The 16,010-nt window shown below is 35.4% G+C and overlaps 1 protein-coding gene across 1 annotated transcript in view; it reads left to right on the top strand.

Moving 5' to 3' along the window:
* CHEK2_2 (Checkpoint kinase 2) overlaps window positions 1–16,010 on the top strand; it is a 44,514-nt gene that overhangs the window by 4,907 nt on the left and 23,597 nt on the right. Inside the window, exons 9-13 of the mRNA XM_035731079.2 lie at window positions 517–555; window positions 2,068–2,279; window positions 5,709–5,883; window positions 7,061–7,399; window positions 10,419–12,747. Of these exons, the coding sequence (XP_035588502.2) occupies window positions 517–555; window positions 2,068–2,279; window positions 5,709–5,883; window positions 7,061–7,399; window positions 10,419–10,535 (882 nt within the window). The 3' untranslated portion in view covers window positions 10,536–12,747. Of the gene's footprint in view, window positions 1–516; window positions 556–2,067; window positions 2,280–5,708; window positions 5,884–7,060; window positions 7,400–10,418 lie in introns of the transcript that reaches the window.

Below are 16,010 nucleotides of genomic sequence, written 5' to 3'. Positions count from 1 at the left end.
ATGAGGGCATTTTTTGAGGGGAATGAACTCTCTTCACCGTCGCCTTAACCAGCCCATTTACGAGCAAAAAGGACTTATTTAGAGCACAATACATTTTCTTATATGAGTTGGGTGTTGAATATTCATTTATTCATTTGACACAACTTGTATCCACTAAATTGTTTAAAAGTGAAATGCGACTATACTGCTATTTTTTCACCTGAAATTTCATCGACGAAGATAATCAATGTACTTATCGATATTATGTTGATCAGGTTACTGACTCATGAGTTTGCATAACTCCTGTTTTGTGTTCATTTTTTTATTCTCCTAACTAAATACTTACGGATATCATTATTAACACTAATTGGTTAAATAGTTTTGTGTATATTTGCAAGTATCTTGCCTTTTTTTGTTTATTTGTAATCAACTTTTTACTATGAATGGGTATTGTTACCAAACCGTTTTATATTAATATTATTATTGATAGCTATTCTCACTCTCTTTCTCTTTTCAACCTCCTTTTTACTTCTAAAGTACTTACATGATCATGGAATCACTCACCGTGACTTAAAGGTAACATTGAACTCATTTATATATTTGTTGATTTTTTTTTAGTTATACTACAGTCAAGTAGTTTTTTTCCTAAATATATCATTTGTTCAAGTTTTATGTCTAAAATCACCAAATTTTAGACTTGACATTGTATTTTTACAACTTCTTTGTCCTACTGTTTTCAGTAAGATTCCTATTAATGGCTTTATTCAATATCATATGTTTAGTTCCATATGAAATTTTCAGTTTATTTATTTATTTATTTCAACACATAAATATTGGTACAAGAGGGCACCAAATATATATGCGCCACACCATATTTGTGTATGTGTGGGCTGTGATACTGCCCGGGTGCCCAGACCAAAGCAGGTGGTTTTCTTAGAGGGCCACACCCCGAGCCTTTGACCTAAAGGTCTGATCCACAAGGCAGTGGAGCATCGTGAGGAGATGCAGTCCCATTGTAGCCGGTGACCAACGATTGGTTCATACGCCATTTGTTCCCTCAGGACACTGGAGCCCATGTGCATCATTGGTTTGGGATCCGGTTAAAGCGCCGGATATTCGCTTTTCGTCTTCTCATTTTCGTAGACAACACCCCCGCCACGAGAAGGCAGTGAGTAGGACTTCCCTGGTAGTACTTTGAGTTAATAGCTTGTGAAATGTGCCAGTTAAGTATTGTGATTATCTTGGTTTTAAATTTTTCGGTAAACACAAGTGATTTGAGAGTAAATAAGGAATTTGCGACATCGTTCGATTTTTTACTGTTATTCAATAGTGTACACTGAATGAAAATAACAAACTTTTTGTTCAGTAAACTAGCAAATCGAATAGCGAAAACTGGTATCACCTTGAGCTCACATCTAGGTCAAACCTTAAATATTTTGTTTTAGGGGATTTTAAAGAACAGTCTCTTGAGAGTACTTAATAAGCAAGCTAGAACTTCATTTTCACTTTATGGACGACACTTCTATAATTCTAAAAAGCAACGATGGAATACGGAACATTTTGAATAAGTTTAGCAAAATTCACTTAACAATCTTTTTCCAAAAGGAATGATCAATCTGGTCTATGGGTTACCTGCACTATCTAACATCAATTATATAGATTATTAAGTCTCTTCAGTCATACGTAGTCAACTTAGATATTAAATATCATGCATACTTATGCATCATAAATTATTACGTAAAAATAACACCACTATCTAATACAGTTTTATATTTCTGAACATGTTAAATCCTCATAAAGATAACTATGTTGTTAATTAGACACTCAAGAAAACTGTCAATGATAGCTAACTGTGGTGTTCGTTAATACCTATACAACTGAAATGTTTCGAATATAACACATGATTTAAAACTTCTGTCGTATTGTTAAAACCATAGATAAACTGTCGCTTTGGATAAATTCTTCATGCTTCGCTTATTCGTACAGAGCTCATTCATTGTTCAATGGTCTACCAAATTATTATCCTCATTGATAAAACAGTAAAAAATCGTTCTATACTACTCTGTTAATTCTACTTTTGTTTTATAGCCTGAAAATATTCTCCTCACAAGTAAAGCAAATCGATGTCTTATAAAAGTGACTGATTTCGGTGTATCAAAACTTGTTGATGAAGGGACAATGTTGCGTACATTTTGTGGTACTCCAGACTACTTGGCTCCAGAAGTTCTTAAAACTGCTGGTTGTGGTACATACACATGTGTTATTGATGTATGGTCACTCGGTGTGATTTTGTACATTTGGTAAGTTGTATATATTTGTTGTAAACTCAGGTTACCCTTATCCTCGTGGTGTATTGATTAAAACATATTCTTTTCAGTTACTCGGTTGCCTGTTTGAACCCTGATGATAACCAGCCTACCTCCATACATCATACACAATAATTATTGATAATATATCACCAAATCTTTCTACTATTTCTACTACGAATCAGTCAAAATCTTAAAAACTGAAATGCTAACGACCGTTTAAACTATTTGGAATATTTATGAAAGCTCTATAAATTCTAAATGGGGTTTAAAACAAAGAAAACAGAAGTAGCTTTTCATATTTTAAATAAAAAATACATGTATGTAGTAAATACAACTCTTTACCTAATAACTCATGGTATTAATTCAGACTGTTCTATCCCAATATTTGAAACTATTCTTTTATTTTCAATATAGACTGCATAATTTCACGTATGTGAAGATCATCTAGAGATATTTTAGTTCACCAATTTGACACTAATAATCACAAATCATAAAAACTTGTTTGACAGAACTTACATATTTCATTTTCGACAGTAACCCATCAAAACTATATAGGTTCATCGTTGTCAAGTGGTTTCAAATAGTCCGAAAACCCTGTCTAACAGTTGACACTCGTCAGCTAGGTTTAGCTTCAGTCTTGAGCGAACTGATGTTCATTGTTACATTCAAACCCGCGTAACTGAGCATCACAGACATTACCACTGATATGTTTGGTCTGCAACTGACCTCCTGTAGGACTAGACACATTGCAACTCCATCGGTAGAATTTGGTTGGCATTAAAGAAGATTAGACATACATGAAACTGCCCACTACTTAGTAATCAGTTAATTGTACTTATTGGAATGTTTTGGCTTTTCATGTCAGATTTCCATTCACTAAATGTTCACTTTTAGTTTAAAATTAGTTTTCATAACGCTCTCGCATCTTCTATAAGCTCTCCACACAAGACTTACAATTGTCTCCCAAACCTTAATTAGGGGTGTTTTCACCCCTGGCGTGACTCAGTTTAACAATAAATAACTTCGTTTCCTGTCTCAAGTTATTTTTTCCAAACTTTTAAATTAACAAATGTAACATCATGGGGCTGGTGGTGGCTGTGCATCCAACAGTCGTAGCTGGTAAGAATTTCACAGTTTGGTTGACTGGTTCATCACATCTTCGCATTATGTAGCTCTTAAACGCTACTTTACTCACATAGTATTTTATCACAGTCAATCAGTGATTCGAAGGCACTTACGATCGATTACTAACAATCACCGGTATATAAACTGTCGTTTTTATTCACATTTAGATGATTTTCTAAACACTTATTCGACTGTCTTTTAAGAACACAGAAATAGTGGTAAAAAGGGACAACGAATACATATGCGCCACACACATCACTTGATTTGTGTGTGGGCTGTAATACTGCCTGAGTGTCCAGACCGAAGCAGGGGTTGATTTCTATCTTACATATTATCGACTTTAATAATCAGTAATTTATAAATTGCACAAATCTTTGCGAATTTCGATCACTCATCGGTCAAAACAATACTTCACGGGTTCTAACTCTTCCATCCGAATTCGGTTTGACTAACAGAAATGCTACAGCTCTTCCTACACTCGAACATTGTAGTTCGGAGAAGATTATAATATGAAAACAATATTCAACTAATAAGGTGACATAATATAGCGAAGTTGCATTGACATAGACACGTACAAAGTATTTTTATGCACAATGATAATGTTATCACATCCGTAAGCTCAAGCCAGAACTATGCGTACAAAAGAAGTACGTCCTATGGTTATTGTTACCTTGGTCCTAATTTAGTATTATTATTACAGCATATTTCTCCCTCGACTTATATCTCATATTCTCATTCATTTATTCATAATTACTCATGATATCACAATTCATTATTCTTCATCTCTATTACCTTTAATTACCTACAATGGTTGTAACAAAAACATTTTAATCATCTTACTATATTCACATTATAATTCGTTATTATTTGTATTACGTAATCTAGTATTATAATCTGTCTATTACATCATCTTGGTTATTCCTTATTCCCATTTCCTCACGGAACTAGTAATTGAACAAAACGTTTTCATATATACACGATTATACATAAATATTGGTACAAAAGGGCACCGAATACATATGCGTCATACAAGTCACTTGATCTGTGTGCGCTATGATATTGTCCGGGTGCCCAGACAGAAACAGGTGGTTTTCTTAAGGGACCATACCCCAAGCCTTCCACCTAAAAGTTTGGTCCACATGGCAGTGAAGCAATATCAGGAGGTACAGTCGCATGGTGACGTAATTTAATTAGTGTTCATTTTTATATCCTAAACCTATCCACACATCTTACCATTTTCATTATTGTTACCATTATATTATTACACTTGTTAACTTCTTTTGGGAAATTTATTCAGCATCCACCCCTATCTACTATTAATGTTTAGTTTGTGTTATATTTCTCTTCCATCACTGAATTCTTAAACCACCCCTTCACTCATACGTTTCCACTCACTTGACTCCCTTAAATTATATGAACTCTTCAAATTCTATCCAATTATTACGTAACCCATCTTATCAGTTTTTAATTTCATGAATCTTATATAAACCCTTCATTACCTCTAAATTTATCACACAATTGATCTTATCTGTCTTTGAACTTCACCCAACTATTACATCACTCATCCTTAATGTTTCCTTGATTCTAACACTAAATAACCTCTGACCTACTCTTGCATATATATCATTAATAACCTTTGTCATTCCAATCTTTTGCATTCACTTATGTCGATTGTTTCATACTATTTCTTATCTTATTGTAAAATTCTAATACACATTTGGTTGTAAGCAGTTGATGAGAGACCACGAAATAGAATGCATGGTAATTGTAGAGTATCTGATGAGAAAGAGTATTCTTCGTTCATATTAATTTTGTTTTGTATATAATGGGAATTTCTTCAGCAAATATTAGAAAAGGAATGGTGTATGGGACAAGCTGTGAACCACATATGGAGAAGTTCGAACGCTTCATTTCTATCTGAAATTTTTGCTGATGATGTTGTTCAGAAGAACAATGAAAGCTCCGCGACCAAACCATCCAGCTCGTTCAGAACTTTGCATTCATATTGTCTTTTGTATATTTATAATACATCAATTTAAGGGAAATTACTTACTTACGTCTGTTACTCCCAATAAAGCATGGGTCACCGTTCAGCATTCTCCAATACACTCTGTCCTAGGCCTTCCTTTCTAGTTCTATCCAATTGTCGTTCATTCTTCTCATGTCTATCTCCATTTAAATTAAGGCAAATGACGGATTTTAATTCTTCGAATGTTTACCGTATTTACTAAGCATATCCATTTATGATTCATTGTTTTATCACCTTTTACTAATCATTTCATATATTTACTTCAGTTTAGTGGGATATCCTCCATTCACTAAACAACGTCAAGATTTTGATTTAGAAACTCAAATTATTAATGGTTTATATGACTTTCCCAAAATGTTCTGGCATGGAATAAGTGAAGAAGCTATAAATCTTATTAAACATATGCTTGTTGTCAATCCAGTTGATAGGAGTTCAATTTATGTAAGTTTCAAAGTGTCTGTATTGTGGGAGGTTTTTTTGGAACCATAATAAATGAAATCATAGAATAATACAATTACGTATTGTTTTTTCCACTAAAATTATAACTTTAAAATAAAAGTAGTCTGTCAATCATACGAAACATACAGCCTGATTCATGTTTACAATGTTCCAAGTTGCCACAACATATCAACACAATATGATGACATTATAAAAAAAATCCTAGAGTAACAGATGTGTCAGTGGTAGTAGGAAAGGTTAGTCATAGAGTATGTGATTCGAGATATGGAAGATTCACCGAAGGGAGTTAGAGAATCCTGATTCCAAACCAATGGTGCACATGGGCTCCAGTATGCTAAAGGAAATAATGGTGTACGAACCAGTTGTTGGTCACCGGCTATCATGGGACTGCATTTCCTGATGTTGCCCCACTGCCTTGTGGTTCAGACCTTTGAGTCGAAGGCTCCGGATATGGCCCCCTAAGAAAACCACCTGTTTCGGTTTTGCCACCTAGGCAGTATCTCATCCTTCACACAAATCGAATGATTTATGTGGTTCATATCTGTTTGGTGGCTCCTTGTACCAATGTTTATGTGTTTAAATAAATAAAATAATGTAATTCGAGAAGAAAGAATGCATTTAAGGAATAAATGGTATACAATAATTCTGAAACTCGAGAACTAAGGCTCGATAAAGAGTGCATACACCTCCGCCACAGCAACTGCTTTTCAGTTATGTTGCCCATCCCCAACCATTTGGTTATGGTAATCACGTGGACCTCAACTCGTTACTCTTCATCTATCAACACAGTTCAGTTCAACAGTCAATGACTATATATATATATATATATATATATATATATATATATATATATATATATATATATATATATATACGCGACTAGCGATAACAGGAAGATCTGATGGGATAAACCACTGATTAACATGTAAATAAATATGTTTTCCACCCCTATATTGTCTACATTTTAGTGTCGAATGAATGAATAAATGCAGTACCGTTCCAATGTTTACAGCATTTGACTATGGGCAAAGAGAACTCCCAACTAATCAGTACAAATAATGTTCACCTGATCATATTATTAATGCACCTTTGTAGTTAATTTCCTATATTTTTTTTTAGCAAATTGTGATGTTTATTGAATGCAATTAATTATTTTCAGGATGTTTTAGAAGATCCTTGGCTTATTGATGCTGAAATTCAAAATGAAGTTCAACAATTGATAAGTCATGCAAGTAAAACTACTGTATCTTCTAATCACTCTCAATTAAATGTTTCAAAACAAATCTATCTGTCATCATTATCACAAGGAATTTCATCAAATAATCATTCTCCTGAAACTACCAATCCATTTGATTGTCATTCAAATAAACCTATTGATTTGCTTTGTCCCAATGATGCCCATCCCAGTGTAGATGAACATGCAGCAGATGTCGAAAATGACAGTAACAATTATACTGATGAAAGGAAAGAAAGCAATCAATGTTTTTTAACCGACAAGGTAAGTCTGACATTACTACCATCAAATTCTACAATTTTTATTTTCCATTACTCCATCTATGCAGATAGGGTTTAAAATCAGTTGCAGGATGTTGGCATTTACGATGTATATCCATCCATATTTTGGATTGCTTTGATCAATGAACATCATACAATTCGTCTACCCTAGTTCTCACTTAAACCTGTTTTTGTCTCTGAACTTTAACACCAATTGTCCGAATCTGGTTCCTCTAACACGAGTCCTAATCAGTTGCTTGAATGAGAAGCAAACTTTATTGACTAAAACCGAATAAATATACATCTTTCTCCCTTAGAAATGAGAACATTATTTTCACTCAATAGCGTTCGCTTACCTTTCGGCCTATGCATGATTAGCGAGACGTATCATCTCCACATATTGATTTCATATAAATATTATTTTATTGAGAGTTGAAGTGAAGGTTGTAGGTACATGTATGAATGCCCCCAAGTGCCCTGGTACGGCCGAGAGTGGGGATAATCCGCTCTCCCTCTCGAAATGCTCTCACATGGCCACGCGTATATAACCTCTGCCAGGGAAGTCCTACTCACTACCTTCTCGTGGCGGGGGTGTTGTTTACGAAAAATGGGAGGACGAAAAGCGAATGTCCGGCGCTTTAACCGGATTTCAAACCAATGGTGCACATGGGCTCCAGTATCCTGTGGGAACAAATGGCGTATGAACCAATTGTTAGTCACCGGCTTCCATGGGACTGCATCTCCTTACGATGCTCCACTGCTTTGTGGATCAGATCTTCAGGTCGAAGGCTTGGGGTGTGGCCTCCTAAGAAAACCGCCTGTTTCGGTTTGGGCACCCGGGTAGTATCACAGCCCTCACACATATCAAATGAGATTTGTGTGGCGCATATGTATTTAGTGCCTCCTTGTACTAATATCTATGTGTTAAAATAAATAAATACATGTATAAATAACCATAATTCGGACTGTGCGCCATACTTTATTCACACTATATTTGATGTAACAAGTAATCTTAAAATAATTTTCCTTAAAAGCATTTTGATATTTGAATTCTCAATGTTGTTCTCCCAAATTCTAATCTTCTGAATTCTTCATCTCCCTTTTTTTCTCTTTCCAAATTTATTTCACTGGATTATACTCCTTGAATAACATCTTCAAACCCTAATGTTTCTGATTACTGCTTATACTGTTACTACTTCTACCACTATGGGATTTGAATCGACAACTGCATCTTTGTGCTAATGTGGTATGGCAACTCGAACTGATGTACGTACGTACGAAGTTCCACGTTGCTACTGGCTGAATTCGCAATGTGTTAAGTTAATTATCAGTTGTTTAATTTATGATATCATGCATATAAAACAGTGGGAAATGTTCATTTGTTCATCTATGATTTGGTTGATGTAATGTACTGTGTTACTTACTTATTAAGTAGAATATTTTATCTTCAAATTATGTGTATTTATCGTAAGTTCTACATGAATTCATATCATTTTGTCGGCGGAACAGTTGTATAGTTTGTTATTGAGTCGTAAGTGGTGTAGGAAGTGTATATGCTCAATCTCTGAACTATATTATTCGTGGATTAGGTCGAGTAGCGGAATCCATTGCATGTTTTTCTTCTTATCTGGTGGGACTCGTCAGTTGGATGTACCTACATCTCGGTGTTGACGATTATATTGAAACTCTAATTCAAAACTTGTGTAGTTATAATTGAATAGCTTTTGATATTAGACAAGGGAGAGCTAAGTAATTTTAATCTTTCTGTTATATCCCGATAAGAATAATGAATGGTAATTTTTGGGATCCATTTATGCATCAAGATTATGAGTGTATTTTTATCGTATAATTGTTAAATAACTAAACTGTTCATATTCATATCCCTCTTATCATGAGTTTTGGTTTGACCTATGAACGATTATTATACGATTTATCTTTCTTGAGTTATGGCCTGTCTATTGATTACTATCTCCCTCTTTCACAGCCACAATTAACTAAATCTTGTACAAATGTTATTTTATATTTTATGGTACGATGTGGTCTGTCTGGTTGGTATATAAACCCAGTATGTTTGAAATGCATGATTCATATCACAGAGGCTGAGATTGGTGTTCTGGACTCAACTGGCTGAGCTAGGCGGAAAGCAGGATCAATTAGGACTCTAGGCTGCTCGCGCGTGTTTTATACGTCACTGGTTCGATTGATAGTTCGCTGCTCTCTGATTGGCGGTATCGTTGCGTTATACATTAAACAGGGCACACAGGTTCACAAGTTGTAACACTTTCGATTGGACCAGTGTCTCAGTAGATAAAGCACTAAATTTACAACAATTTTAGGTTTTAAAGTCACTACTGTCACCTACCTAGTTCACACATTCGATAGAGTAGCCCTCACATATAAACAACGGATGACTTGCAGCTGAATACACGAACTTGTAACTGGTAACCGGGTTGCAACAAAACATATACCACAATCTGTCAACCAACATTGATTAATTATTACCAATCAGTAACCAGTGTCATGTTTGTCCAGTCTATTAGTCTGTTAGTCGAATTTTGTCGATCAAGTTGTAATGTAGTGACCAGTGTAAGTGACTGGATTTTACGTGCTCTATGTTTCAGATGTTAGGTGGTTGGAGTTAGTCAGTGGGAAACTCTGTTGGACCTACATTTTGTGTTAGTTGACACTCGTGAGCATGGTGTACCTGGAATCTTGAGGAATCTGGTGCTTCATGTAGGACTGGAACCCAGTGAGTGGTGGTTTGAATAACTCAATGTTAATGTTTCACACTGAAGCTAGGCGACCTACATTCGAATTCATTAGAGAGCACCGATTCCCTCAAAACTACAGATACATCCTTCTGATGTGTCCCGAATAGTATGACAACTAGGTCAAGTAGGATTTCCTGTAGGCTACCTCGAACCACCTACAATCTTTGATATCCTATCTGTTAACTAATCATATCACTGTTCTTGCTCTATATGTAATGCTTGTCTTTTTTTATCTTCCTCTTTCCTATTCAGGCTGTGATCAGAAAACGTCCTACATTAAGTTCACTAGACTCTGTATTAAAATCTCCAAAAGTGCTTATTATCTCTTCCAATGAAAAAGCCATAAATGATCAAGGTGAATCAAAATAAAACAAGAAATGGAAAGAAACTATTCACGAACAACCAACCAACACTCATTAGATTATCATTTTATATTCCTTTCCAAATTCCTTCTATTTAGATTCTTTTTTATTTCTTTCATTATTTTGCTTTCTCATTAATTTTATTTGTCCATATTTTTGGTGCCCTTAAGATATTTCATTAACTTATCAATTAGTGAATAGAACTAATGTCGTTTAATTTCAAGTTTTAATCCAATTCTCATTGTAGATATACCTACTACTACACTTACTACATCGTATTTTGCGCTCTCCCTTATTATAAGTCCTGTCTTATTTCACTAAAATATTATTTTCTGTAAGTCGTTTGTTTATCTACATATTTCGGGGGGCGGGAGAACAAAGTTTTATTCCACGCCTGTTACTAGCCATCGAGGAGCATAGGCCGTCCATTAGCAGTCTCCTTCAAACCCTGTCCTGGGCAATCTTTTTCAATTCTTTCCAGTTGCCATTCATTCTTTTCATATCTGCTTCCATTTCCCGACGTAGTGTGTTCTTCGACCATCCTCTTATCTGCTTCCCTTCAGGATTTCACGTTAGGGCTTGCCTCGTGATGCAGAAAGCTAGAAGTGAGCTAAAATTAGTATATTAAGATATTAGTTACGATAATGATTCTAAAGAATAATGTGTTGAATACGTTCCTATTTCAGAATATTCACATTATCTCTTCAGGTTTCTAGAAAACAAGGTATGCCATTTCATATTTCGTATGTTTTGAAGTAATTAATATGAAGTTTTCTATTGTTCAAATGTAACGAGGAATATATCAACTCCTTCAAAAGTTCAGTAATAACTTGCTGATAAATGTCAAGTAGTACCATACTCATGTCCAGAGTTCCCTGTTGGTTACCGCATAACATCTAACTTTAAAACTTGATTTTTTTTATTGAACTGACGATTAATTTTCTGATTTATTAGTTGAATTCATGACTTGGTTAAAGCTTGGTTGGGGTCCGTGTGACTATCGTAACCAATGGTTGGAGACTGTGGGTGACATGGCACAGAATCGATCACAATGGCGTCGGTGTATACACTCTCTATCTTCCCTTAAACTAAGAGATTAAAATCGCTTCATATATTTCCTTCTATGAACTATTTCTTTCTTTCTGTGCTATATCCTTATATGCAATTTTTCTTTTATATTTTACCACCACTGGAATAACTGCTTCTATGAATCCGGTGTTCATCTTGTTGTGCTAATGAGGTATGGCAACTTGAACCGATTCACGTATGTGCCTGGTCCCACGTTGTAGCTGACTGACTGACTTGGTTAAAGCTAGGCCACCTTGGAAAACCTGGAATGTTTGATTGTCATTATGTAGGCAAATGAAAGAAAAATTCTCAGTATGAATGTACAGTCCATAAGGAACCTTTAAATACACTGACGGTGTGTTATATGCCGATGAGAATAATGGATGGTAACTTTTGGGATCTAGTTCTGGACTAATATGATACATATACTTTTTATTGTGTAATTTTTAAATAAATAAACTATTCATATTCCGCTTATTATAAGCTTTATTTTGACCTATGAACTATTATTATACGATTTACCATTGTTGAATTATGCCCCGTCTATTAATTACTAACTCCCTCATTGACAGCCACATGTGGCTAAATCTTGTACAAATGTTATTTCCTATTTTATGGTACAATGTGGTCTGTCTGGTTGGTATATAAACCCAGTATGTTTGAAATACATGACTGATATCAAGGAGGCTGAGATTGGTGTTCTGGATTCTAACAGGCAGGGTTAGGCAGGAAACAGGACTGATAAGTACTCTAGACTGCTCGTATGAGTTTTATGCATCATTGGTCAGGTCGATAGGTCATTGTTCTCTAGTTGGCGGTATCATTACGTTATATATTATTAGGGCACAAGGTCACTCACCAACAAATACAGGTCAAGACGAACAGCGTACCAGCAGCTCCTGTATCAGTAGTCCTCAACATACACGAGCGGAGAGAAGCAGCATTCTTAAATACAACACAGAAATTACCAACACAATCACACTTGATAGACGAATTCTTAAAAAAGGTGGAACGTTTCACGTTTGTTGTTATCATCATCGATGAGTGGTTCGTTTATTATTGAATCAATATTTACGAATATGTATACACTTTTACTGAATCGATCTACTCGGAATGCCTGAATTCACTTATTGTGACTTGTCTTTTCGTGGTGTATTGTTCAGGAAATTTTTTAACACACTCCATCATTCAGAATGTAGGTATGTTTAATCTATGTGAAGGTTTGACAATAAATAGATGGTTAACTTGTAACAAATAATGCTGATAAGTGCATTATAAATAAATTATGAATCTCAATTGACTTCAATAAATACTGATATACACTGAACAAACTTGATGTTTACAAAAGCTGTGCTATTTTTCTTTGTTGCATATGTAATCATTTATGGGTATTGGTCAATTGGTTGATTAGTCCGATTCCTACCACCCAGTTTACCGCTCACGTTAGTTCATGGGATAAGTCCCATTATCTAAGAGGTATGAGGAGGACGTGTAAGTCGGATTTTACCTCCCTTGATGTTTACAAACAACGTCATATTTGATTTACTTAAAAATTACGTAATTTTGATTCTTTCAGAGATTATCGTGAAAAAAAATATTTCTTCTCAAAGATTCATAGTACTTAAAAAAGGAATCAGAATATGTTGTAATATCAGATGAACCATTCTCAGTTAACTAACACTCTTATGTGTTTAGTAGTGTTTATAACCAACAGATCTTGTCTCGTCATTAGATTGCTCTTTCATATACTTTTAACAATCATCGTAGCGTAAAGTAATGAAAAAGACATTGTTGAGAATGAACTGACTTTATATGATTGTTTCATATGCACTGAAACTTGTCACCTACATATAAAATCTTTTACAGATATAATCTGAGATGGTGGAGAAGATTTGTAGGTCAGATGGATGATTTCGACGGAGTTTTGTTCTTTGAGATAGGTGGTTTGGTTGTGGAGCTTTTGTCTTTCTTCTCCTTCACTTCTACCTGAAGTTTGTGCTGATGATGTCTTTCAGAAGAACGATGAAAGCCAAGCCCCACAATCAAACCATCTATCTCAAAGAAAAAAACTTCATCCAAAACAGATATACTCTGACTTTTGTGTACAGAAGGAAAAGTTTATAACTCCTTACCGTGGTATGATGATTATGGTTTTAATCAAATAATTATCATCTAGATAATTCCCTAAATACTCAAACTGTTAAGTTTGTTCATGTTCTCTATCATTACACTCTTCCCGTCAACTTTATTTTGTGTATTATTTCATACTACTTATTAAGATTCAGTAGTCCTAGAAATTTATACGCAAATATTGTAACGCATGTTTATCGTGTAATATTCTAAAATATTTACACATATTTCTAGCATTTATTGTATTTATCATTATAATTACTTTATCTCAATCATCGTAGCGGTTATTCGAAATCTCGTGTGATCGTTTAATCCTTGTTTAGACTCAACGATTTCGATATTTAAAACAATTAGTCCCTTGTATAAATTCCAATGGAGCAATGAGAAAACGGAGTTGATCTGAGAAATGTGATGTGTTTGTCAAGGCATTTTATATAGTGTTTGCTTTTGGTTCCATTTTTGCTTGTTAATAAACTGTTATCAAGGTCGGACATAGCTATCAGCTGTCATTTGCATTATCGTATATGATAATTATTCTTTATGTCCTCTGCCAGAGAAGTCCTACTCACTGCCTTCTCGTGGCGGTGTTGTCTACGAAAATGAGAGGACGAAAAGCGAATGTCCGGCGCTTTAACCGGATTCCAAACTGATGGTGCACATGAGCTCCAGTATCCTGAGGGAATAAATGGCGTGTGAACCTATCGTTGGTCACCGGCTACCATGGGACTGCATCTCCTCACGATGCTCCATTGCCTTGTGGATCAGACCTTTAGGTCAAAGGCTCGGGGTGTGACCCCCTAAGAAAATCATCTGTTTCGGTTTGGGCACTCGGGCAGTATCACAGCCCTCACACAAATCGAATGATTTATGTGGCGCATGTGTATTTGGTGCGTCCTTGTACTAATGTTTATGTGTTTAAATAAATAAATAATAAATAATTCTTTATGTTGTTACTACAGAAAGACCTTTTCATTTCAGACTTACTGACGCGCTGAGCTTCATGGATACATCACTAGTTGAGGTTTGTAATTAATTTACGTATATTACTCAATAAAGAACCGCTTTCTAGACAATCTGGTGATTCCCGGACTAATTAAAACCCATTGAACACAAGTTGGATAGAAAAGATTCGATTCAGAGGGGGTGTTGTTGTATTGTGATCATGAAAAAGAAAATGCTTCACAGATACACACAAGGATTTACACAGGTGTTGGTCAAAGAAGCACGAAAAGCGCTTACATGATGGGAATTTCATGAATCCAGAATCATTAAAGGATCCTTCAAAACAGAGAAATGGATTACAATGAAGAAGAACTGGACAAGTGGACAAACAGTATTACAAAATTTCAGTGCAGACTTCCTTCAAAATACTGACAAACTCAACCAATGCAAAATAACACTCAGCAACAGGTACAAAGCCTTACAAGATCTACTAAGAGAAGAGGAAACTACCATGGAGAATTACCAGAATAGGATTAAAGAGGCAATAACTTTAACGTGTCAGGAGGTGCTAGGCTGCAACAAGCATCATCACAAGGAATAGATCTCTATCGACACCCTGGACAAGATTTAAGAAAGGAACAACAAGAAGACAGCAACTAACAACAGTCAGTCAAGAACAGAGAAATTCAAGGCACAACTGAATACACAGAAGCAAACAAGCAAGTGAAGTAGAGCATTAGATCCGACAATCAGAAATACGTGGAAGAGTTAGCAAGGAGAGGGGATAAAGCTGTAAGTGAAGGAAATATGAAACAACTATATGACACGATGGAGAAACTGTCAGGGGAATATAGTAAGCCAGAGAGATTGGTCAACGACGAAGAAGGCAAGACGATAACCGAGATTCAAGAACAGAGGAAGGAGTGTGTAGAACACTTTGGGGAACTATTGAATATACCAGCCTTAACGAACCCACAGCACATCTAAACAGCATGCACAGACCCTCCTATAGATATCACTTCATCAACGATAGAAGAAATCAGGATGGACACCAGACAAATGAAGAGTGGGAAATCAGCGGGACCTGACAATATATCAACTGAAGCACTGTAGTGAGACAGAATTAATTGCAAACATGTTTCACACTCTATTCAGGAAGATTTGGGAGGAGGAACAAGTGCCACAGACAAAGTGGTGAGAACGATATTTCATCAAGATACCAAAGGAAAATGGCTTGAGCAAATGTGAAAACTACAGAGGCATCACACCACTAGCAATGCCAGGAAAGGTTTTCAACAGTTTTGTTGAACGAAACGGAAGATTTAGTAGACGCCCGCCTTCA

This window comes from Schistosoma haematobium, chromosome 4 (assembly GCF_000699445.3).
Source record: "Schistosoma haematobium chromosome 4, whole genome shotgun sequence".
Classification (NCBI taxonomy): Eukaryota; Metazoa; Platyhelminthes; class Trematoda; order Strigeidida; family Schistosomatidae; genus Schistosoma; species Schistosoma haematobium.
The sequence above is the reverse complement of the archived record's forward strand: the minus strand, read 5'-3'. Positions and strand labels throughout refer to the sequence as shown.